At 42.8% G+C, this 25,776-nt stretch overlaps 5 protein-coding genes across 7 annotated transcripts in view; 2 read left to right on the forward strand and 3 right to left on the reverse strand.

The window, feature by feature from the left end:
• Positions 1 to 15,666, forward strand: part of LOC119550251 — a 32,440-nt gene extending 16,774 nt beyond the window's left edge. The window contains exons 3-4 of the mRNA XM_037858826.1: positions 3,883 to 5,908; positions 15,050 to 15,666. Of these exons, the coding sequence (XP_037714754.1) occupies positions 3,883 to 5,908; positions 15,050 to 15,253 (2,230 nt within the window). The 3' untranslated portion in view covers positions 15,254 to 15,666. The remainder of the gene's footprint in view (positions 1 to 3,882; positions 5,909 to 15,049) is intronic.
• Positions 15,178 to 17,166, reverse strand: LOC119550252 (translation initiation factor IF-2). 3 transcript variants are annotated; one of them, XM_037858829.1, is made up of 3 exons: positions 16,555 to 17,166; positions 16,064 to 16,190; positions 15,178 to 15,304 (listed from the first exon to the last, which is right to left on the reverse strand). In XM_037858829.1, the coding sequence occupies exons 1-3, from the start codon at positions 17,046 to 17,048 to the stop codon at positions 15,293 to 15,295; spliced, it is 633 nt and encodes a 210-aa protein (XP_037714757.1). In that variant the 5' UTR covers positions 17,049 to 17,166; the 3' UTR covers positions 15,178 to 15,292. The 3 variants fall into 3 exon arrangements, with proteins under 3 accessions (XP_037714757.1, XP_037714756.1, XP_037714755.1); XM_037858828.1 differs by lacking the exon at positions 15,178 to 15,304 and adding an exon at positions 15,663 to 15,851; XM_037858827.1 differs by lacking the exon at positions 15,178 to 15,304 and having other exon boundaries at positions 15,663 to 16,190; positions 16,555 to 17,164.
• A 624-nt stretch (positions 17,167 to 17,790) lies between these two features.
• Positions 17,791 to 21,759, forward strand: LOC119549288 (cullin homolog 1). Its single transcript, XM_037857237.1, has 4 exons — positions 17,791 to 17,929; positions 18,557 to 19,694; positions 19,760 to 20,806; positions 20,862 to 21,759. The coding sequence occupies exons 2-4, from the start codon at positions 18,819 to 18,821 to the stop codon at positions 21,261 to 21,263; spliced, it is 2,325 nt and encodes a 774-aa protein (XP_037713165.1). The 5' UTR covers positions 17,791 to 17,929; positions 18,557 to 18,818; the 3' UTR covers positions 21,264 to 21,759.
• Positions 21,728 to 23,429, reverse strand: LOC119549290 (odorant receptor 43b). The gene is made up of 3 exons (XM_037857239.1): positions 22,638 to 23,429; positions 21,927 to 22,284; positions 21,728 to 21,868 (listed from the first exon to the last, which is right to left on the reverse strand). The coding sequence occupies exons 1-3, from the start codon at positions 23,411 to 23,413 to the stop codon at positions 21,791 to 21,793; spliced, it is 1,212 nt and encodes a 403-aa protein (XP_037713167.1). The 5' UTR covers positions 23,414 to 23,429; the 3' UTR covers positions 21,728 to 21,790.
• A 7-nt stretch (positions 23,430 to 23,436) lies between these two features.
• Positions 23,437 to 25,686, reverse strand: LOC119549289 (probable lysine-specific demethylase 4A). Its single transcript, XM_037857238.1, has 4 exons — positions 25,481 to 25,686; positions 25,325 to 25,416; positions 24,400 to 25,263; positions 23,437 to 24,340 (listed from the first exon to the last, which is right to left on the reverse strand). Exons 1-4 carry the CDS (start codon positions 25,634 to 25,636, stop codon positions 23,965 to 23,967), a joined length of 1,488 nt encoding a protein of 495 aa, XP_037713166.1. The 5' UTR covers positions 25,637 to 25,686; the 3' UTR covers positions 23,437 to 23,964.
• Positions 25,687 to 25,776: the final 90 nt, after the last annotated feature.

Raw genomic sequence — 25,776 nt, forward strand, 5'->3', positions numbered from 1 at the left:
CATAAAATAAAATTTGCATTACCAAAACAATAAGTTAATTACAAAAGATATTAAACATCATGAACTAAATAAAACATATTTTAGTCAAAATAGAAAATATAAGATAATGATATCAATAAGAAACATGATATCACATTAAAAATATAACATTATAATCATTAAAAAACCACAAAGGGTGGATATTAAAATCATATATGAAATTTAGATACTTAGCATGTTTTTTCCTCAGTGCACATATGAGTATGCATATGCATTAAGTCGTGCCGTGTATTGACAGCAATTTCAATTAATTGGCAGATAGTTTCGGTTTCCAACTTGTTTCAGCTATTTTGGTCATTGCATGGGACAGAATATGGAAATCAGGCACTGGCACGATAGCCATGATAAGATAATCGGGCAGATATGCTGTCAAAATAGCAAACGATTCGCAGCGGATCAAGGAAAGAGCTCCCAAGAGTTTCCCCTCAAGGTCAAAGCCATATAGTGTACTACCGCTCTTTACCGAACCCAAATCGATTGACGATTCCATCGGCGTTGGTACTACCCATACTTACTGCTCACGCATGCCAACTATGATAAAACCCATTGGGGAGTGGATTTCGCACAGTAGCTCCTCCAAGACGACCTTGGCCAAGTACAATTCCATTGTCCCATTAGCCCCCATCGATGCAGTTAGATACCCATCGCTATTGCTAATTTGTATTCGATTTTTGGAGACCGCCTAGGCCATCGTTATGCGTATCTCTGGCTTATGCCAAGGTCGCTTTAGGCGTTTAGCCAATCCAACACACATATATCCATCTTGAGCGTTAAGCATGTGCGAAATCGTCGATATAATCGCTGCAATAAAAACGCGCCGGCCCATTGATTGATTTGCAATTGATAGACGGGGCCAGATCGCGACTTAGATGCCGAATTTCCAGTCGCCTGTAATTTGTCTTGGCAAGCAGTCAACAACAATTAGCGGTCACACGATAGTGTTTACTAACGGTCTATAATACAGTCTATATGTCCGCTTGTCCGTATGTCCGCCTGTCCCTTTGTCCGCCAAATTCGCTTGTCCGCCGGTCCACCAGTGTTCCGTGCATGCAAACGAGGCTGAACATTTTAATTAACACAGTTCGAACAAACAAAATAAACATATAGCCATAGCTTTACCTATACCCCAAAGATTGCAAAATATTTCATGAGCCGAAAAGGTAACCTTGCCGCTTCTGTTGGTGCGATATCTATGGCCTGTTGCCACTACGCATCGGTAGCTGCGCCACCAAATATAAAAAAAAAAATAAAAATATCTACATAGTAACACTCGCCACTGACCGCAACTTATCAATTTTTGGGTGCGTAACGCACCGACTTACCATACAAGAACAGCCCCAACCGAACCGAAAAACCGATCCGTAAAACTGCGGCAACAATATCTGGTAGCAACAACCGTTATTACGCAATTCTCAGCACTCATTCGAGTTGGCCAAAAGCCAATGTTGACCTAGTGCCAAACGCCGAGTGCATTGAGAACCGAATCTGGGACTTGTTACCGATCGTAAGTGAGTTATTAAAGCAATGCCACTGGCGCCAAGCGGTCAAAAATGCAAATCCACCCCAGAGAAAATGCAAATTGCGGTGCGATTAGAATTTCGAATAATAATTCTTGGGTGAAGGAGCAATCAATCAGTGGGGCGTTTTGGAAATAAGATCCCTCGGGGACCAAGATTAGGTTTATTAAAATTAATATTGACTCTTGGAATAGCCATACCATTGAAAATGTGTTATTTATTAATAAATATACCAATAGGTTGCTTTTAATAATACTTTAAATAATAATACTGGAGTAAAATAGCTATCAATCAAGCAATGATTTAAGTGGTTAAAGTATTCAAAAAATATAGGATAAATCGAGTATTGCTCAATTGATGATGATACGATTCAAAGTATAAAGATAACACAAAATTAATTTGAAAATCCACAAGAGATAAGGATCTAAATTGGTAATATATTAAGAAACCTAATAAAGTCTATGAAGATAAAAGATGTAGATAATGTTGTTAACAAATAGCATCAGAGGGTGTAAATTGATGATACGATTGAGGGTGAAAAGGCAATACAAAATTAGTCCATTCGTCCATTAGTCCAGATAAGGATCTGAATAGTAAATACTTTTTTTGAAACTTTAAAGAGTAATAGGAAAGTCAGCCTAAGAAACCTTATAATGTGAAGCAATTATGAAGATAAATAGTTATATATCTAGCATAAGATAAGGTTACTAACAAATAACCTGATAAGTGATCAAACATAAAAATACTTACCGACTATGTCTGAGTTCAAATAAAAGTCTGTTAACAAGACTTAGGGCTAAATGACTTTGAATTGAAATTCAACTTTATTTGAATTTGCTGCAATGTAACTCCAGCTATCCGCAAAAAGATGGAAAAGACGGGCCCCATAAATTTGCCCAAAAACAGTCGGTAGCCATCTGTAAAGAGTTCGGTGAAGTTTAGTGCCCTTCCACAGTGGGAAGCTTCCGTTCCATTCAATTAAGTTTCCATTTCATTTCGCTGCACTTAGCAGGCCACCTCTGGCCATCCTTTGCTCCCCAAGTCATCGGGCACCGGCGAATTTCATGGTTCACCAAAAACTTGGCCAAACTTGGCCAACACACACACATATGTTGGCAGGGAAAAACGAAAAATTTGGCCAAAAGTGACTCAAAGCAGTAGACTTCACTTGCATGCCTAACTTTACAGTTAGGCAGTAAAATAAAAACCGAAAAATAAAACAGACAAAAATCAAACAAACCGAAAGCTAACCGAATTGCAACAGTAACTCAAGCCGAAATCCTGTTTAGAACGAGTTTATTTCAATTGAAATCGAATTTGTATGTTGATGCTGAATTTCTAAAACACGCTTTCAAATGTTTGCTTATATATAAGTAAGGAATGGTAAGAACCAAATGTGATTGCACAGAATAAGTACATTTTGAACATCCGGGTGACATTCTATAGGGAATCCCAGTCCAATACACTTTCGTTATTTGCATCTCAGCTGGCCGAGAAAAAATGGAAAACGTAAACAAAGCCACTAACCCAGTTAACCAGTTTTCGCCTGCGGCTGTAAAGTTTTTAAGCGCTTCACCATGGGATGAAAATAAATTGCTAGTTTTTTGTTTCACCAGAAAATGTTTTACAATCAATAAACAAACTTATGACGGGTTTTTTAAATGAAATTATTTAGTTTAGGTGAGATTTGCCTTTTTTATTTTGAAAATTTAAATGACAAATGACGCAAAAGGTTTTTAAAAAAATAAGTTAACAATTTTAAGTTGCAGTATAAAATATTTTACCATCAACAAAACCACCTAAAGGCAGGTGTTCAAAAATTTAAAAAGCTTAGATGTGAAAATTGATTTATTCTAAATAATTTGGGTAGAAAAAAAGCAAAGGATTTTAAAAAATAAGTTGACTTAGCTGAGTTTTAAAAATTTATATTATTTAAGAGATTTTTAAAATAATATTTAACATTTTTTTACTAGATAACGTTTTACTTTTAAATTGGTGGCTAAGGAAGGTGTTTAAAATAAATTGATTTATTTTAGATGAGTCATTAAAATTTTATTTTTAATATTTCAAAAAAAATTAAGTAAAAGATTTTTAAGTTTAAAGTTTACTTGGTAGCATGTTAAATACAGTCAGCCTGAGTTTTTTGCAAGAAAAACATATATTTTGCCCACAGTTCTTCAGTCGTTTCCCAGTTGGCGACGCATAAACAAAGCGGCGATTGCGAAAAACCAACAAAAACCACTTTCCAACGCTAGGTTTCCCTTTCGTCCGAGTGTTTTCCACCGATTTTCATGACTCTTTCTCGCTTTTCCCGCTCTCATTGCAGCTCAGCGACAGCAACAACACCAGCCCCGCCATCGTCCACAGCCACATCCATAGCCACATCCACTTCCACGGCAGCGGCTCCAATGCCATTGAGGAATGGACATGGTCTGGGCAGTGGAATGGGGAATGCAAGTGGTCACGACCAACAGCTGGAGGTGACCACCTCCGCGGGATTGGGGGAGCGCGGCAAGAAGTGCTCGATTGCCTCCAATGTCAGCAGCACGCATTCCACGGATTCCGGACTGCCACTCGCAGCAGCAACAGCAGCAGCAGCAGCAACAACATCTGCAACAGCAACATCTGCAACAGCAGCAGCAACATCTGCTGCAGCAGCAACACAGTCAACTGAGACGGGTGGCTCACACTATTCAACGGACAAAAGCGGCTCGTCCGGTTATTACAGCTCCAATGTGTGCTCCACTTACTCGCTGGACGAGCACATCTATTGCGAACCGGTCATCGATGTCCAGGAGAAGATCAAGAGTGTGGCCGCCAGGCAGCGACAGCGACCACCACTGCAGCTGCCAACGAAAGTGGCGACTCCCCAGGAGGTGGCTTTGGCAACCGCGGACCCACCAGTAGCCTCCGCTGAAAAGCTGTCCGCAGTCAAGAGTCAGCGGTTGGACATGCAAGATGCAGCTGGAGCTGCTCCTGCCTCATCCAATGACCATCATCAAATCCAGTCAAAGGCCGAGGTGGCCGAGGGACTGCATCACTATAGCAGCAAACTGCGCATCCTGGAGACGAGCATCGAGAATCTGGACCGGCACCTAAAGACCTTTCCCTGCCTGTATGCCCAGGAGCATATTGTGAGCTTCATGCAGGCAGCTGGGGGGAGAACCGAAGTTCCCAGTCATCCCATGGATATTGGAGAGAAGCTGAGGGTCTACAACCAGTTGCCCACCATTATGGAACAGCAGCAGATGCAACAACAGCAACAGGATCAACTGCCTGATGACTCTCTGCTGGACATTGACCTAGATGCCTTTCTTTTGGCGCCCAACGTGGGGCCTCATCGGGGCATCGACAATCCCAGCTTCCTGAACGACGAGCAGCTGGCGGAGAACAACTACAAGTGCGCCAAGTACATCAACTCCTGTCCCGAGGATGCCTACCGCCTGGACAGCGAGAGGGGGCGGGCCGAGGAGACGTATGCCAAGCGCTATGAGGATCAGCTGCATTTCCAAAACACTCGTGAGCTACTGGAGGATGTCCGTGATAAGATTCGCCTCCTATCGCGTGTCACGCCCCCCGCCTCGAGCGCGACCACGCCCACACCCGCCAGCACACCGCCCACCGATGTGCCCAAAGAGCTGGAGGGGATGATCCACACCCTGAAGCACGAACTGGAGTCCTATCTGCAGCGGATGAACCAGCACAGCGAGCAGGAGCTTCGCCAGCTGTGCAGCGGTCTGGGTCGCCAGCAGCACGTGGTCCGGCTGCAGAACGCCCTGGAACGGCGACGCAGTTGCGCCGATCTCCAGCTGAATGCCTACGAGGCGGTACGCGACGGTGTCCTGATCTCCGCCAGCGGCAGACCGCTCAGCGTACGCGAACAGATCATGACCATTCGATGTGCCAGCGATCCCAACTTCAAGATGAAGCGCAAGTCCCTGGCGGAGATCTTTCCCGCCGCCGAGTGCTATGTGGAGTCGGAGGTGACCACCACCAGTTTGTCGCGCAGTGTCACGCCCTCGCCCGCCTCCACGCCACAGCTGGAGTTGGAGGCACTGCATCCGGTGATGATAACGCAAATGCAGCGGAATCTCACCTTCCACAAGCCCATCCTGGCGGTGGCCAGCGGCAGTCAGGGAATCGGTGGCAGCGGCACCCTCGATGGAGCTGGCGGGGATAAGGCGGCGCGGGAGCGGGAGCGGGAACGGGAGAGCATCGCCGAGTGGCACCGCAAGAAGCCCAGCATCTGGGAGATGTACTACGGCACCAACCGGCTGCATCAGTCGCTCCTCGGCAAGCAGCGAAGTGGAGGCGAACTGGTCATCAGCAGTGCCCAGCCCACTCTGTCCTATGTGAGTATTGCTGGGGAAGATGGGAAAAGGTGTCTTGGTGGATATTACTTAAGGTATATGGCTGCAATTTGGGAGGACTATAAAAAATTACGTGGCAAATATTAATTTTACGAGATGTTTACGATGGGTTCATTTAATTTATGTGCCTGTTTGGGAGAGTTAATTATTTATTTAAGGAGTTATAAAACCATTAAGTAAATCTGGGACCAAGGGGGGCTATTAATTATTTTTAAACAAACATAACTCCCTTTAAAAAATATTTAACTATATTCAGTTATGCAGAAGTAGGTAAATTAAAATAAACAAGGAACTTAAATATTTTTAAAGGGAAAAGTGGTTGTTAATCAAAGAAAACCATTAAAAATGACTTGCAGATTTCCTTATTTTCTTAAATTGTAAACTTCGAAGACTGTTAGAAATATTTTGTTTTCAATTTAATTTATTAGAAAAACTGTAACTAACTCAACATCCGTATAAAAACCATATACAATCCACCCACTTTCATTGCATTTTTAGTGTCCGATTCAATAAATATTTATCTCCACAGATAATAATTCGGTGGATGAGCATTCACTTTAGTTTGGCTGGGATTCATGCAATCGCATAATAATTCCACGATTCAATTCACTCCGTAACGAGTGAATTAATTACCGATAATTTAATTCGATTTGCATTTCAATGGGATTCTCTATGGCAACCAAATCCACTTCCGTTCACTGAATTAATCAAACCGAAGCCCCATAAAATTCAATTAATTTTGGTCTTGTTAAAAACCGTTCAGTATGCTGTTGAAAAGGCAAGTCCTTGTGATTAAGTGATTATTCCTTTGAATGCGAAGATAAACTCATATTTTTCCTTGGCTCGATTACATATGGTATATCATTAGCAAAGTTTGGGTCAAGTGCGTTACGAAATTATAGCCGTATTTAGATCAGCAGCCGCTTGCAGAGATAATTATGATCCAAGCGGGCCAACGAGGCGTATGATTAATGCTCTGGCTAATTGCAGCCGAGCTATGGTGCAGCCCGAGGTCGGGCCAGCCCAATGGATTCCGAACAATCGAGCTGGCTATAACTATCTCAAGTTCGTATTTTCCTATGCTTCTGGCCCTCAGCTCATTAGGCTGGCCAATTCCTCGACCAATTCGCATTCTAAGCCGGCTCGGTTCGTGCAAGCCCAGTTGATGATCAGCCTCATCCTTGGCCGCAATGCCAGCCATTTTGGTAGCATCGTGAGCTGGCTAATGCCAACACCCCCGCAAACACTTTTGGCCAGAACTCGGAGCCACGTCATTCGACGGAATTCGCATGCCCGTCATTCCCCAACGTCAGAGTTTAGTATGCGCCAGACGGTGCTATCCATAAAGTCGATAGTCGATAGTATCTATACAGAGTCAGGGCCCCTGCGAAGCGGCAGTTTGATTAATGGATCCGCCTGGCTACTGTTCCCCTTTCCAGCCGAAGATCTCGTTAATTACATCTAATGCTGGTCCCCCCACCCCACTCCTCCTCAAAACAGCTGCCAGATCGATTGCCTTGCCTTGCCGACTCCAACTCAATGGCTCTTCAGTTAATGCCAGATTAAGTCATAATACCGATAAGTGACTGCGAAGCGAGAGCAATTACATTGAGAATCAAATAACCATATCAATGGAACAGCAATCTTAACTGGATGATACTTTGTCAGTCCATACTCAATTAATTATTTTTAATTTAAGTTCTAGAGTGTTATCATACAAAATGAGGATTCAATTAATGCCTTTTAATAATATGTAACATATTGGTAACATTTTTATAATAAACCCTATAAATTAGCGGTAGGCAGCTTCCTAAACTGCGGGCATAAAAAAAAGCTATGCCGCCACACGCACAGTGTGCAATAGGCAAATTTATAAGGGGTATTTCTAATAGCCGCCCAAGAATTTTGTGCTTTTCGGATAAAGACTCTTGAAATTTCGTTACCCATTTATGAATAATGTAAAATATTATTATTAAGCTATTTAAAGTGGTTTAAATTAATATAGAATGTGCTATCAATTATGTTTTCCTAGTAAACAACCCTCTTTGCATTACTTGTTAAAGGGTATATTACTGTGTAATAACCCCCCAAGATTTCCTTCCTTTTCGGATGGAGACTCTTAAAATTCCGTTACCAATTTTGGTTTCCGTTCTACGCCTTCCGTTTTCGGGCAACGGCTTATGCAATATCCGCAGCCGCGATTCGAGCGATTCTGGCCAAGATTCAATTGCCGTCAATAGCCGAACTCACGCCCGGCATCCCAATGAGTTTTCACTTTCGGCCAGGCCCGACGCTCGTCGAAGGTTTGTTCACCTTTGTGGAGCAGATAGTCGGATCTATCGATTCGATTTGAACTTGAGTGCCTGAGTGGGGCAGTCGTGCGAAATGATACGGTTAAGCGACACTGTACCAGTTAGCCTTTAAATTCCGTTAAGACGACGGCCGCATCTCGGCCAACTGGCCATCGATTGTGGCCGCGATAACTGGATAAAAACATGCAACAAGTGGCAAGAAGTTGCCCTACAACTCGAATGACCTTTAAGGACGTTGAGGCGAGATTCCGCAAAAAAAAAAAGTAGAGTTAAAAACAGAAGCCGCCCCATCCTGAAGCTGTGAGGCCTCCTCAAAAGCCCGCTCGCAAACGAAACTCGTCCCACGGCAATTGGCCGGCAGCAAACGAAACTGAAAACCAAAAACTAAACGGGTTTGCTGTCATGAATGCCAAAACGAAATCGAAACCGAAAATGAAAATGAGAATGAAACGAGACGAAACTGAAAACTGAAAACGCAGAGAGATGTAAGGCGATCTGGTCCAAAAGCGGGCAAAAGCTGCACGCGTTTTAGCTGCCACAAAGTGTTGCAATCGGAATCGCAACCACACTTACCACCAGTGGACAGTGGACACTTTGCAGTGGCCAGTGGGCAGTTGCCACCGCTACAACACCACCACCACCACCCAATCTCTAACTGGGTTATGGCGGATTCCATTTGGGGGGCAGGCCTCAAGAGCAGTCGCTGGTCATGGAGTTGTCAACCTTCTTCGGCTGCCATTTTGCATGGGAGGCCGTCTTTGGGGCCTTTTAATTGAGGCACCCACTCGGAAAAATAGGGGAATATCTATTACCTCAACTTATTTATATAAATATATTATCATGTATAAAACAGCCTAACTTATTTTATTTCATTGAATCTTACAAGGCTTCTTTATTATAAATATAATATACACCATTAAAATTTAGAAAAAGATTATTCTTATATATATAAGTAATTATTATATAGTTTTTGAATTACATTCTAACCAATTGGTCACTAGTTAGGATTCATTGATGATCTTTCGTTTATGGCTTTACTAGATGTAAATATAATGTTCGCAATTTAAAACTAGTTTTGGATTTCATTGGTACCCATTTGTAAGAGAATTTTGGATTTTCTTTATAACAATTGGACAATTATTAAAAATCTTTCATAAATGTCTTTATTACTGGTTAATTTAATATTGACTATGTAAAATTAGTTAGAGATTCTCTTTGGCGTCAAAGCATTTTGATGGTTCTTCTTAACAGTTGGTCATTTATTATATATCTTTTAAAGAGATCTTATTTTTATAAATATGTCAATATGTTGCATACTATAAAGTTTAATAGGGGAACTTACTAAACTATCTCTAGTAAGTTTAATTAACATCACTAAAATGTAATATTCCTTTAAAACTAATTAAATTAAACCATTATGAAAATGTTTATTTTTAAGGTATTAAACTTATCCTCAGAAATCAACATTATCAATACAAAGACAGTCACTTGTTGTGGCTAACAAACAATAGCAGCAGTGCAAATTGATTTGATTATCCCCCGAAACGATCAAATTGACCTTTAAAACACACTCCAGATGGATCATTGAACCCATTTCTCCGAGTGCACTACGGCTACCTTGGGGGTCTCTTTGGGTTTACATAAACTACAAACTATTGGCCGTTAGTGGCCCAGGGGTATTGCTTCCACGGAAGCTGCGGCACTGCCCGCAATTATGGTATCAAATTTCCACCTATTGCCCATACGCCATGTGCGCCGAGGGAAAGGCAGCAACTAATTAGACTGCCACTGCCACCTGAATTTCGCAATTCTGCCACGCCCACCCGGAGGCACAGCCGCCCCCTCCGGTGGTGGTGGTTTGCTTTTGTTGTTGTGGTTGTGGCAGCGATGTTGGTGACTCAACCAGCCAGCCTCCAGTTGCAATTTCACCACAACTTTAAAGCGGAGCAGGCGAAAGAAGAAAATTCATTTGCAATTGCATAAATGCTTGCACACACTTTTAAATTGAATTAAATCCGCGCCTCAGGCTCGCGACTCGTGGACGTATTGCCACACTTTACTGGAGTTAGCATACCCCTGTTAATTGCCGAAGACAAAACAAAACTAATATGTATAGAAGTGCCCCCCATGAAGACATTCACCTGGTTTTCGGCCAGACGGCAGATCAGTTGTTGACTTCGGCTCGCCGCAAATGGATCAGGGATTAGTGACGGAAACAATGGATCAGTAAAATGGTACAATCCTAAGGAAATTGAGATCTTTTTTTTTATAACTTGCATGTGGGCAAATATTTGTACTTCATTATAATGTGAAATCATTATGTCGAAGGTATCAGTGAAAAGTTCGTGATAAAAAATAATCAAACTGATTAATTTTAAAAATAGACCCAAAATCACTTAACTGGTCAAAATGACCTTTATATTAGTTTGTATTTAGCCGAGTCAAAGAATTGTCAATTTAAGCAAATGAATAGTTAATCTCAGTATTTTTACTGTTAAAAAGTAACACAGACAACAAGAAAATGTATAACACATTGAATCATATTCCTAGTAGCGAAAAGTAAATATATAAATTAATATTAGGTAGTCAATCTTACCCATCAAATTTTTTGGGAGTATACTTCTTATCATACAAGGCATATCAGATTTTCTGAACTTTATAGGGCTTAATTAATTATCATTTTGCATACCCATTCATACGTTATAGAAACCATAATAAGATGAAGATTTTTTTAAAGAGGAAAGTTATCAAATCATGCCCGAAATTTCTTTCCCCCAACTTTAAAAGAATTCCATCGTGCTGGAATGATCCAAAAACCATAAGAAAAATGTGCAAGTGCCGGGAAAAATACCAGACTCTCGTGTCTGCAGATAACACCATGTACAAGATATAACTTCTAGGTAGACAAATCGAAGTCCGGTGAATTTCCATTGCCGCGACGTGAGCAAAAGTACGGATTCCCCGCCCGGCGGAGATTACGACCGTCGGCCAGTTGTTCGTGGACGTGTTAAAATTTTGTTTTCTCTTGGAGTGATTTTTCAAACCTGATGTACTTGCTCGTCGGGGGTGTGGGGGGGGGGGGCAGGTACCAACATAATAAACTTGGCCAACTTCCAGAGCAACAGCAAACCAGCGGGGAAACAGAAGCGCTTTCAATGTCAGCGGTGGAAAACGTGTGCGGCAAATTAAAAAGCAAAAAACAGCCGTCGATCGATGGATTTTCTTTCAGAAATTAGCACACACCCAAAAGCCGAACCCGTATTTGGGGGGCAGTCTTTATATACAAAGTGTTTCAAGGCCGGGTTGAGCGGGAATTTACAGCCAGTAGTCGATTTCTCATCATTTTGCATATCTTTGGCGAATTTATGGTTTTTTTTTTATATAATTTATTTATATTTACTATTTGTTGCGTGTGCGTAAGCGAGTCGCTGTGCGGCATCATTTGCAAATTAGCTTATGGGCAGGCGTCTCCCCTGGCGTCAAAATCGGCAAGATATTCCGGCACCTTTGGGGCCCCCAAGTTTCAATTCAAATCCACCCACGGCGTTTTACACCACAATTGCACTTCATTTGGCATGGCAAGCCAATAAAACCGTTACACTCCAACTCCCACAAACACGGGAGATACGAAGTACACTAGAAAAATATCACTTTTGCTGGTAATATCTTAAATAGTTATTTGGGAACTCACATTTGTCTCTTAATTATTGAATCTCTAAATATTTTAGCGGGGTTAATGAACTCCCAAATCGTTTTAGTAGGAAAAATCAAAAAATATGCTTTATACATGCTTAAAGATCAAGTTTGCCTAAAATAATAAGGAACCAAATCATCATCTTTTAGAAATTGTTCAAATAGAACTTCGTTCTGTTTATATAAAAAATCTTAAGTGACAAAATAATAATTTGGTATGCCAATATTAAAATTCTATTGAAATATACCAACATTACTTTTTTTTAATAAAATAATAACCAATCCATCAATATTTATGAATATATAATTAAGGAATTTTTTAGAAATAAACCTTGATACTCGAATTCAGCTCTGTTAATTTAAGAATATTAATTTACATTTTACAATACAATACACTTTTTTAATAATTAAATAACCAATCCATCAATATTTATGAATATATAATTTGGGGATTTTTCTGAATTAAACCTTTAGACTGAAATTCTGCTCTCTAAATTTAAGAATATTAATTTGCATGCAGAATTAAAAACAAATCTTTAGAAAATATATATGCAAATATCAAATATTTGGAATGATTTAATAACCAATCAATCATCGTTAATCATTATATTTTTTTGTGTGTATCGCCTATAGCCAATACACTTGCAAATGCCGGAATGCGGTAATTTCCCCGCAGCCTCCGACTCCGTCATCTTTTGCCGATTACGTCTCGCCTTTTCACAGTACTTTGACTGATAAACAGCAGCGGTAATAATGAACACACATCTATAGGTACATATATTTGTATATATATGCAAGTTCCCCGACTTTGAACGGCATCACTAACCTCAGACAAGCGAATCATCAAAAGGGAGAGAAAAGAAGCCGGAAGGCAAAAATGTACCGCAAAGTTGTTCATTTCAATTTCTCATTTTGATTGTGTGCGTTTTTCTGGTCGAACTCAAAATACAGTTTATACTCGCTAAGTGATAATATACATACATTAAAAAAACTAAAAATTCTATATTTTTTAGCAGAATGAATGAAAAATGTTCTTCCATATTTTTTATTTAAACTTTTTATGCAAAGTTTAATTTTTTTAAGTATCAGGAAAGAGTTAAAAAACAGTTTTGGAAAAAGTTTGATAATATTTTCAAAAAGCTTTTTTCAAATTTTTAATATGACAAATGGTTCAACCTTTTTCATTATTATTTATTCTAATAATGTAGGATAACAAGTTGAAATGAAAAACAACTGTTTAAAGAAATTTAAAATATTTGTAGAATATTTTATTTCAAAAACCTGCATAGCTAAAAAAAATGTTAGTTTTTCAAGGAGTCACTCTAAATTCCCTGTTACCCGTTATGCACTGTATTTGGTTGAACAGAAAAAAAAAATGATCACCCGGATTGAAGACAATGCAGCTTAAGGCACCACAAAAAATAAGAAAAATCGGAAGAGAAAAAATTCCAAAACCCGTCGCAATCACAATAAGATGCAAAAATAGGTGTGCACAAATTTTTGCAGGCAAAATTGTTTGCCACAGCTCAATTACACACATGCCGGGGCGAGTGTGTGCTGAAAGCACTCCAGACACTCACAAAATTACACTTGAATGCCCTTTTAATGACCGCATTGCGTATACGCCGCTTTCACTCTTGAAATTCGATAAGCGATTCAATCAGCCATTTGGCACAAGCGAGTGTTTAGCCAGATTTGTAAACATTTTGGCCAACAGAACTTGGTCCCTCCCTAATTGAAAGTGATGTAACTTCTATGTATGTCAAATTCAAATTTTTAGTTGGGAAATTACTTAACTTCCGCCGGAAGTTGTTGTGACAGCTGATGTGTGACAGTTTTTTAAATGCTGTAATCCCTTTGCTGTCAAGATATAGGTTATGCATTTTTTTATAAAGCCTGCACCTGACTGAGTGAAATTTCCCAAAATGTTTCATAACTTTTAACATGTTTAGCGAGAATCGGCAAAAAAAAAAAATATCACAAAAAAGCATCAACAAAAAACTGTTAACGTTTTGTTTCAAGTCTGCCTTTTTGCCTTTTTTTTCGCTGTTACTGAAAAAGATTTCAAGGTTGTGTCGCTAAAAGTGAGACGATCGGGAAAAAAATGAAGATGAGCACAGGCGAAAAAACAAAGCGAAGAAAACAAAGCTTAGTGGGTCAAATTGTTGTGCGTTGGAGCCCTTTTTTTGTTGCTTTGTTTTCGGAATTTTTTTTAACATATGGCCACGCCCTGAGCTCAACCGCAAATATTGGCAGGCACGAGACGGTGTTTGGGCCGTGATTTATGGTTGAACATTTTGTGACCCGAAATGCGCGAACGAGCCTTAGCTTTATTTTGACTCCAATAGGATCGCTGCGATTATGCGCGATTCGAGTGATCATAATCAATGTCAGCGGTCGTTGATGGTCAGCGATTTGCATAAAACCGAATGCTTATATCATCAAATATTAATTAACTTAATTGCAGGCCCAAGTGACATCTACAGTCAAACTTTTCTATTTCGAGCGGCCCTAAGTTGAAATATAAGTTCAATGGAAACCATAAGAAATATCACTGAATTTTGATTTTCTTTTAATTTTATTTAAAGTAAGAGTACACCGAAAATAACTATCCGTATTCATAAATTCTATTACTTTATTAGATGTACAATTTAAGTTTACAATAATTTTTACAAAATGATGGATCCTGTTTGAACAAAGTTGTAAAAGAAAACATTTGTACGTGATTCTATTTCAACTACTCTTAAATTTAAGTGGTCTATAAATGATAGTCAATCAAAAAGTTATTTATTTATTTGAAGATAAATGAAAATTTTAAGTTCCAATATAATAATGTTGTGAAAAATACTTTTGGATTTATTTCAAGTGGTGGCTAAACTCTAAAGGTTAAGAAGTCTTTGAGTGATAGTCAATCAAAAAGTTATTTAACCTGAACCAAAACTTAAAATATCATTTCCAGTAGAATCCATAACTGGAGTAATAATTATTAGGTTCAGAAATATATTTCTTAAAAATATCCTTAAAGTACAGTCCAGCTAGGTGGATTTACAATGGAAGAGGATGAACATTTTACCTTGCTTTAAAGAACGAAAGCTTATGATATCATTTTTATCCACAGCCATCCTCACGACCCGAATCGGACTTTACGCTCGACCTGCCGCGGGCCGAGCAGCTGCGCCTGAAAATGGAGAAGGAGAAGAAGTTCCGCCAAAGATGTCGCTTCATCACCACGTTCCTCAGCCTGGTCTTCTTCCTGCTGACCGTGATGGTGGTCAGCCTGGTACTGACCCGCGGCAAACGGATGTTCGGCAGCATGATTTGAGGATACCCGATCGGTGGCAATAGACCCACTAGTTAGCCTCTAGATCCGACTCTGCGCAATCGAGAGAAGGCAGAATATATATTACAAACTACAGTGCCAACCACAATTGTAAAACGTTAGCGAAGCTCAAGTTTAGTGTTAATCGTAGTCGTAAGTTTCTCGTGGTTTATTTTTGGCAGGGCAGGACCGCCACAGCCGCAGTCGCAGTATTGTTAATAAATTATTTATGTGATTTTAGTTGTTAAGTCCAAGTGAGTGCATTTGTTTTGTGCGTACGCGTAAACTGCCTGTATCCAGCCTATCGTTTGTCCAACCTTTCGTTAAGCCCATCAAACTGTATTAAGTCTAAATGTATAACTAATTATAGCTAGAGTCTTGTGAAAGTGTGGAGAATAAACAGAATACCAAGTATATTTAATATAACATTTATTAATATGGAACATCCACGCACTGGCGAGTTGAAAGCATCGGTACTTTTGAGATTTTTAATGCCTTCGGGGCTTCAGCGGCATCTTCGTACTTATAGACATACATATATCATCGTAATCGTTATCACAAGTGGTTTTGTTTTCCTTTTGATTCGTTAAACCTGAACCAACTGCGAGTGGGAGAAATGCACAGAACTTAGTTATTAGTGGGCTTAATGGGCTACTGGCTGGCAGCTACAGCGCAAATCTACAAAGCGTTAAATAGCTACGAATTAAGGCAAGTTCTGCTGAGAAGTGTCGGAAATGGCGGTGCAGCCAAACGGATCTTTGGCGTGTGCTCGTGTTTGCTATTTCATAATATGCGTATGTTCTGACGATTGACCTCGAACAGGGTGTGGTCCTCCTCGTCGCTGTTCACGTCCTCGATGGCCATCGGCAGTGGTGTCAGCTCTTGGTTGGCCCGGTCGCCCTGCACGCCGTACTTGCGCTCCGCTCTCGACAGACGCAGCCTGTAAAAATAAGCGATTTGATTAGTCTAATCAGCTTTAATCTAGTATACGGATTTCTAAACAGAAAATATCAATCGACAGTTTATAAGAGGAAAATAAGCTTTAAAAATGTAAATGTTACGTTCATTAAGCGCTCTATAAACTAATATAGAATTCACTGATTAAATTTATTTTATAATTTTAAGATTGGTTTTTATGATTTGTAGCATGGTGAGTTAAGAAGGTTCGTTCTGAATTGAAGGCGTGCAAAGTAAGCAATAAATATCTTGATAAGAAACAGTTTAAAAAAACCATTGAACATGTGATAAATAATGTTCAAGTTTGAGTCATAGCCCTGAAATTTAGGGCATAACTCACAACTCACCGATAAACCCTCATTACGAGCAGTAAAATGGCTGTACTGGTGATGCCCACTAAGATGTAGACCACGGCCTGGCCGGGGAAGTCCATATCGGGGGTCCTATGTTCAACATGCACATCGTCCTCGGATAGACTTCCGGTGCCGTGGACCGGTTCCGGTGCCTTGGCTTCTGCCTGGGGGCCTGATGGAGCTGCCGGAGCAGATGGGGCAGCTGCAGCTGCGGGAGCAGCCGGAGCTCCAGGAGCAGCCGGGGCAGGCGGAGCAGGTGCCCCCTTATCCACAACCACCATGGAATCCTTTGGACCCGCCGAAGGATCCTCTGGATTCGACTTCTTCACAGACTGCTTTTTGGGCTCCACCTCGGCAACCGGCGCACTCTGCTCCTCGATTGCCTTCCCCTTTGGAGGCGCCTGTGTGACTGCTGCGTCACAGGTCTGCTGGTGGAATAGGGCCAGCAGCAGTGCTACAGCCACTAAGTATAACCAGCGGCTGGACATTTTCTTCTATCCAACTCAAAATCGTTTCCAAATTTAGCCGCTTCTACGGATAAACAATGACCTTTTAAATTTCTTTACTGTTTTTGTTTTGCTTAGCTTTAGAGTTGCCACACACAGGAAAGCTGAGCTGTGAATATAATCAGCCTTCTATATATGGTCACACTTAAAAAAGCCGCCTTAAGTTGAATCGGAAAAAACTTGATACACTTGAAATAAAGGAAAAAATCATTTCAGTACAATTGTTGAAAAGCCCTTTTAATTATTTCTCTGTACATGAAAATAACTCGCAAACTCGCAAGGCACAGAAAACTTTTCAATTTGTTGTAAAAGAAACGTTATAATTTTTAGTACTAATTAAAATTTATGCAATTTTTAACACCCCAATCAATTTTTTATGATTGACCATTTTTTAAACAGAAAGCTAATATTTACTTGAATATAATTTGCATTGAATTTTGTTATATTTATTTTTCTATTTTATCTACCTTTGTTTGTTTTTTGTATCATCTGTTACTTTATATCATTCTGGAAAACAAATCGCAATTTAAGTACGTTTCTTTTTTGGCGGATGATAATAGAAGAGTTTTTACATCATACATTCAGTGATCAGTGATGTAACAGTGATCACTTCACGACCAATAGTGATGCGCGTTATACAACGATACACAACAAGGTAAAAATGACAATCGGTTTTGACTGCGGATTATGGCGCCATCGCTGGTTTTACTGCTTTACTGGCGGGCGGTCACTCTATTTTAATAGTTAGTAATAAACGAAAGTTAGTGATTTTCACAGAAAAGCAGTTGATTTAATTATAAGCCCAATTGCGAAATACACTTTTAAGTTAGTTTAGTTTTAAAGCACATCCGATCTGGCAACAGGTAATTTGAGGCACCTTAAAGGAAGAAGGCTGCCCCAGACGAGATTTCGGGCTGTGAAAATGGCGAACAAAAGAGAAAAAGTGTGTGTGCTCCAAGGGGGAAATCAAATCACTACGTCACAGAAAGAAAAGATAGGCACACTGGGTATTTTTTTTCAACAAAATTGTATTTATTTTGTTTGGAGCACTGGAATCTTTGAAGTTTTTAACATTTAATTGCAGTGTAATGGTTATGTGCGCTATTTTTTTTTTATCTCAATGCACCTTTGTGTGTGTGAAGGCGAGGGCGAGTACGTGCGTGTGTGTGTGTTTATTTAACCAGGAAGTTTGGTTTTTGAACACGATCTATCGATAGGTGGGCGGGGGTGGAGGGGCTCCACTTGCCATTTGATTGGTCAATACCCTACATTGCAGGGCATATCCGACCGTGTTGCAGCAGTGCATTACACCTTGAGCTCGGAGTGTGTGTGTGTGTGTGCATGTGCGCGTATGTATTCCGCAAGCCTCTCTTTTATTGCTGTGACATTGGATCATAATAGGCGACCTTCGGGTCGTCGCTTTTTACGTGGCGAGGCCTACCACATTCCCACTCCCATTCCGTTTCTGTACCGTTTCGTCTCGTCCGCAGATTGACACTTTAAATTCCAAAATTGGAACACTGATTCGCCAAGATTCCGGCCACAGCTCCCAGGACGAGAGCCGCCAAACGACGCCACCTGGACAGCAGCAGCACCAGCAGCAGCCATCCCCCGTCGCCACCCAGGGTGACAGCCTCCGCCGCTGCCTCCTCCAGCCAAGCGCCACTTCAGGCACAGCATCCTCCAGTGGGAGAAGGCAGAAGGCCGTTGCCACCACCCACCGCCCACGCCACAGCCACAGTTGCCGCCAAGATGAATCGCTCCAGCAATGCCCAGACCACACAGAAGCTCGTAAACCTGGATGACATCTGGAGCGAGCTGGTCGAGGGCATCCTACAGGTGTTTGAGCACGAGAAGTCCCTCACCCGCAGCCAGTACATGAGGTTCTACACGCATGTCTATGACTACTGCACCAGCGTAAATGCGGCGCCCAGCGGACGGAGCAGCGGGAAGACCGGAGGAGCCCAACTGGTGGGCAAAAAGCTGTACGACCGACTGGAGCAGTTCCTTAAATCATACCTGAGCGAGCTGCTCATCAAGTTTAAGGCCATCAGTGGCGAGGAGGTGCTCCTGTCGCGCTACACCAAGCAGTGGAAGTCGTACCAGTTCTCCAGCACCGTCCTGGACGGCATCTGCAACTACCTGAACCGCAACTGGGTGAAGCGCGAGTGCGAGGAGGGGCAGAAGGGCATCTATAAGATCTACCGCCTGGCCCTGGTCGCCTGGAAGGGACACCTGTTCCAGGTGCTCAACGAGCCCGTCACCAAGGCGGTGCTCAAGTCCATTGAGGAGGAACGCCAAGGCAAGCTCATCAACAGGTCGCTGGTGCGCGACGTCATCGAGTGCTACGTGGAGCTCAGCTTCAACGAGGAGGACGCCGACGTCGAGCAGCAGAAGCTGTCCGTATACAAGGACAACTTCGAGAGCAAGTTCATCGCAGACACGTACGCCTTCTACGAGAAGGAGTCGGACGCGTTTCTGTCCACCAACACGGTGACCGAGTATCTCAAGCACGTGGAAAACAGGCTGGAGGAGGAGACACAGCGCGTGCGCGGCTTCAACTCGAAAAACGGACTCTCCTATCTGCACGAGACCACGGCGGATGCGCTCAAGTCCACATGCGAACAGGTGGGACTGCAGAACATATCCCACTTTATAGTTCACGTACTAACCAACGAATCAATGTCTTTCAGGTTCTTATCGAAAAACATCTGAAAATATTCCATACCGAGTTTCAGAATCTGCTTAACGCAGACCGAAACGATGATCTGAAACGGATGTACTCGCTGGTGGCCCTCTCACCCAAAAACCTGACAGATCTCAAGTCCATCCTTGAGAACCACATACTCCACCAGGGCACCGAGGCCATTGCCAAGTGCTGCACCACCGACGCGGCCAACGATCCCAAGACCTACGTCCAGACCATCCTGGACGTGCACAAGAAGTACAACGCCCTCGTCCTGACCGCGTTTAACAATGACAACGGATTCGTGGCCGCCTTGGACAAGGCATGTGGCAAGTTCATCAACTCTAACGTGGTCACAATCGCGAACAGTGCCAGCAAATCGCCCGAGCTGCTGGCCAAGTACTGCGACCTGTTGCTGAAGAAGTCCTCCAAGAATCCGGAGGACAAGGAGCTCGAGGACAATCTGAACCAGGTTATGGTAGTCTTCAAGTACATCGAGGATAAGGATGTCTTCCAGAAATACTACTCCAAGATGCTTGCTAAGCGCCTGGTAAACCACACATCGGCCTCGGACGACGCCGAGGCCATGATGATCTCCAAGCTGAAGCAGACGTGTGGCTACGAGTACACCGTCAAGCTTCAGCGAATGTTCCAAGACATTGGCGTCTCAAAGGACCTGAACTCCAACTTCAAGCAGTACCTGGCCGACAAGAACGTGACCATGGAAATTGACTTTGGCATCGAGGTCCTGTCCTCGGGCTCGTGGCCCTTCCAGCTGAGCAACACCTTCCTGCTTCCCTCCGAGCTGGAGCGGTCAGTGCGACAGTTCAATGAGTTCTACGCCGCCCGCCATTCTGGTCGCAAGCTTAACTGGCTCTACCAGATGTGCAAGGGCGAGCTAATCATGAACGTCAACCGCAATAACTCCTCCACTTACACCCTGCAAGCCAGCACCTTCCAGATGTCGGTGCTGCTACAATTTAACGATCAGCTCAGCTTCACAGTCCAACAACTGCTGGACAATACACAGACACAACAGGAGAACTTGATCCAGGTGAGATTACATCCTTTCGTTTCCTAGCTACTTACTAATGGGGGTATTTCTTCAGGTATTGCAAATACTGCTCAAGGCTAAGGTGCTGACCTCCAGCGACAACGAGAACTCGCTGACGCCCGAGTCGACGGTAGAGCTGTTCCTGGACTACAAGAACAAAAAACGCCGCATTAACATCAACCAGCCACTGAAGACTGAACTTAAAGTGGAGCAGGAGACTGTACATAAGCACATAGAGGAGGACCGAAAATTGCTGATCCAGGCGGCGATCGTACGCATTATGAAAATGCGCAAGCGACTCAACCACACCAATCTCATTTCGGAGGTGCTTAATCAGCTGTCGACGCGCTTTAAGCCCAAGGTGCCCGTGATCAAGAAGTGCATAGACATCCTGATCGAGAAGGAGTATCTAGAGCGTATGGAGGGACACAAAGACACATATAGTTATCTCGCCTAAGTTTATGTTAAATGTACAACCTTCGCTGTTTCATCTATGCCAGCCATTAAAAATATCATCAATATACTTAGAGATCGTGTAGACCCTCCGCGCCCCCTCCTACCCAGCCCGAAATAAACTGCCGCCGAAACATTCGAACTGTTCGCGAGCTAAAAATACTCCATGCTTGACATTATATGTGCAATTCTCGCCAACACGTCACTAACTTCATCTACCGTCAGCCGAGCACATCGTTTGATGGGAGCAATGGAGCCCATAGACAAGATGATGAACCGGCCAGATTCCAATTTCCGAGAGCAACCTAGGTTCCCACCAATCAATAGACTCTTGCTGTATGGTATAAATATAAAGCGATTTTCTTTATTACCCTTTGTTCGCGATCAAGTTTTGTTTTAACTAGTTTACGTTATTCATAATTCGCTATATGCATATACGATTATTATACTACTACGAAGCAAACGAGAGTTAAGTTCATAAATCAATGTATGTACGTTTACCTCTGGTGCGGTTATTTTTATTTCGTGTTTCTATTCCTGAAGTTGCAACTTCTGATCCAAGTTCATTCCGCTGGCGATAGCGTATACGGTAAAGGCGAATTTAGCCACCTGCAAGGATGTAGGTTTGTTTGGAGTTTCCTGTTCTTTTGGAGATCAGTGAACTTACATTGATGTTTGTGGCCAGATTTATGTTGAATATATTCATGGCCGTGAACGTCATGGGCTGCTGGAGCTTCTGCAGAAACTGAAGGACTGTCCGCTGGTACCGCTTGTCCTGCATCCACCAGGAACTATGGAAAAGTGCATCCGCCAGTTCGTTGCAGTCATCCACGATGGCGTTGCAATAGAAGCAGAGCGGGAACGTCTGCAGAAGGACGGCCATAACGTAGGTTACTATGCCAAATCGGGTCGACTGGTCGGCGAACAGCACCATATTGATCATAACGATCCCCAGAATGGATCCGCATATGATGAATTGGGCAAATATAGTGCCAGAGATGATCGGTTGAATGGCATCACAAAAACTGGAGGAATCATTAGGTTTCGTATACAAGTTGTACTTCAAATTTATTGTAAAGAATACACTTTAATTTGTAATTGATAGGAGTTTCTTTGTTGATAGGTGTACAATTTTTTTTTGGTCCAGTTTTGGAACTAAATATAAAAACATAATCATATTTGTACTCCAAATGTTTTGGAAAATACAAAATATATCATTATAGATGTTCTCATCTACACTGTACTTTTTTTATTTTCCTAATCATCTTAAATCAGAGGATTTAAAATTTATTTTGTGGTATTTTGCCACAAAATATTTAAACTTGTAGGTGTTCTTAATTATTTAAAAAATTAATGGAGTATGGCTAACATCACTTACTTCAGCATTGTTCTGTGAGCCTTGATGCAATCCACCAAAGATTTAAATATGGAGTCGCGGTCGCTGCCACCTTCATTGCTGGCCTCGCCCAGGTTGATGATGCGGTCCTTGAGCATCAGGATGTGGGAGCGCAGGGCCGCGACGTAAATCACAGGGTAGGAATCGGTGGCCGTGGCCACGAATATGGCATAACCCACGGTGAAGTACTCCAGGAAACTCTGAATGTACAACTGAGTGCGATCGATTCGCCAGTTTACAAAGGGATAGTATGTGTTGTACGGCACACGGTCGTGAAACAGTCCGTCCAGCAGGGTGGAGGTGGCGTATAGAACGTAGACCACCACGAAGATCAGGTACAACCTGGTGATGGCGGCCACCATGTCGCGTACTTTGCGCTTCTCCTCCGGCTTAACACAGTACTTGTCCATCTCGTCGAAGTGCTTGTTGGCCAGCTCCAAACGGTCCATGTAGATGACCAGCGTGAAGAACTTCAGAGCGAAGCACCAGGTGTTGAGGCAGAGCTGCAGGGATTGCAGCAGCAAGTCCGGCGGGAACTCCGCCAGGTGGATCGTGTAGTTGATGGGGAAACTCACGGGTAGTATCAGCATATTATAGGTGAAGGAGAACACCCTCCAGATCTTGCGGCCCACTCCGAAATCGTTTCGAAAGTTTAGACCTGAGATTCGAAGCGTTTCAAGCAGATAGGCGTTCGAATCTCTGGTGCTGATGGGTTCCGATATGGGAGCTGGGTACATGAGCTTAAAGTATCCGAACATCTTTAATTGCGAACGTTTAAGGCTAAGAAGTAACTGGCGAAAGGAAAGACTTTGAATGCTTTTATAGCCCGCGAATCGCAGTTCTTAATTCTTAATTGGTTGCCAATTAAAAAGGCGTTCCGCTTTTTGTTGCAAAGGAATTTTACACATGTCATAACATATCAAAGGCTAAAGCCCCATATCTGTTTGATTATAGACATTGCATATTTTGGGCGTTACTGTGTAAAAGGATTTCTGTTTTATACAACTCGAATTGTTGTGCAATACTGCCTTCGGTGGGAACTGACACTTGTTACAAAAATATGAAGGGGCAAATGTTGCCTCGCTCCATTTACAGCTTAAAGATTTATAAATTTTGTACATTTTTTGCATATGAATTTGCTCGTCTCCTAAATTCTATACACATATCTTCATTGTGATGGCGTCATGTCTGTTTAAAAACTATGAAAAATACAAAAAGACTATCGCTAAAAAATCTTTGATGTCAGCCGCACGAAAATATAACAAGGAGATCGAAAGACTGCCGTGAAGCAGCGTTATTAGTGGCATCTTCAATCCTCATCGTCAAGTGTGAGTATTTTGGTCTGGAAGCGCATACGCTTGGTGTTCTTCACCACACCGTTGGTGAGGAGATTGACACCGGTCTCTGGACACGGCAGGTCATTCCACAAACGCTTGACCTTCACCACGGCCACGGAATTGAAGTCGTATCTCTTTGTTGCGGAACTTGGTTCAGGTACGGAAGCATTGGGTGGGAGCTTGCGCAGTTTCACAACGGGCTGCAGCTGGCGACAGCTGTTGTGGCTGCTGACACTGGCCCTGTCGTCGGCGTCATCGGTGGGCTCCGCATTCGAATCACACCCATTGCCAGCTAGCGAGCAGCCACGCTTTTGTGGCGACTCTCCCTTGGGTTTGACAACACGCAAACTAAAGTATTGGGGTTATCTTAGTACAAAAGTCATTGAATTCGTGGGCTAATTTAATACCTTGCTTGTTTTTCAGACTCATTTAAGGTGGGCGGCGCTGCAGCGCATATTTTCCCCGGCTCCTCGGGGTGACAGCCAAAATCCTGGCCCCTCAGCCAATTCTCGTAGCGCTCCGGCTGGAAACGGCGCACAAAGGTCTCCATCGAGATCTTGACCATGTCGCTCCGGCACCGGCAGATACTCGCCCGCTTGCCGTACTCGACCCAACGCTTCGACGCGAAGTTGGTGGACTCTGCGCCGTTGAAGCCGTGATTGAACCCAGCATGGTAGCCGAAGGGGAATGTGATCATGATCTCGCCCGCCTCTTGGGTGATCTTGTTGTAGGGTATGTTGTGCTGGCGCAGCACCTTCGGACTGATCATTGTCATCTTGTGGCGCAGATAGGCATTGCACTCCTGGTAGTTCTCGGCGAAGGTTTCCCTGGCCAGCTTCTCGAGACGTCTGCCATAGGCCGGCGGGATGGCGTACCAGGTTTTGGGTGCACCGAAATGCAGATAGTTAATGGAATACAGATCCATATCCTCGGTGTGCCAGGCAAAGGAGCTCTTCCACATGCCAAAGTAGAGGTAGGCCGTGTTCACGCCATCGATGATGATGTTGTAGTCTGTGTTGACCAAGTTTAAGATGGTGTCCAGACGGCCGATGTTCCACACGTCCAGTTCCTCGTCACTCAGGGTTCCCTTGACGTCGGCCGCGTACAATGGCGATATGTAGGTGATGTTCTTCCAGTACTTGCGCTCTAGGTCCTCGTAGTCGAAATGGCGCGGTGTCTGGTGGAGCTCAGAGTTGGCCTTCTCCATGAACTGGCGCAGTGTCATCTGGCGGCGCTGCTGGATGTTAATCTGCTGGTACACCCCGTGGGCCCTGCTAGTCGAAAGGGATTCCTTGCCTGAGTGCCAATGGCTCTGAATTGAGAGGCACTTACCCGGTGACCACTTGACTGATTGGCGCTGGAATTGTCATGTTGATGTTCTCTATGTCGTAGCCCGACTTACGGGGCACCCATTCCGCCGGTGGCTAGGGATAGACAGCATACGTTAACTCTATTCAATTAGTCAAGGGGGTTGCCGGGCCAACTTACCTGGATTTTGGCCAAGCCGGCCAAGTGAGCTCCGCGTGATTCTATGTACTCTATGTAGGCGGAAAAGTCCTTGAACTCCTCGTAGCTGGGACGGAAGGTCATGATGCGGGGCACTTTTGTCTGCTCCTCATCACCGAATGAGGATCTGGTGGACATTTTGGAGGAACAAACAAAAAAATTAAGCAAGTGACAATTTCCCCCGTTGTCTAGTGTGACCAAAGAACACGAAATCAGACTGATACTCCGTCGTAGACCAAAATACCAAAAATATTCAGTTAAATTTAAAAAACAATAAA

The sequence above is a fragment of the Drosophila subpulchrella genome, chromosome 2R (genome assembly GCF_014743375.2).
Source record: "Drosophila subpulchrella strain 33 F10 #4 breed RU33 chromosome 2R, RU_Dsub_v1.1 Primary Assembly, whole genome shotgun sequence".
NCBI lineage: Eukaryota > Metazoa > Arthropoda > Insecta > Diptera > Drosophilidae > Drosophila > Drosophila subpulchrella.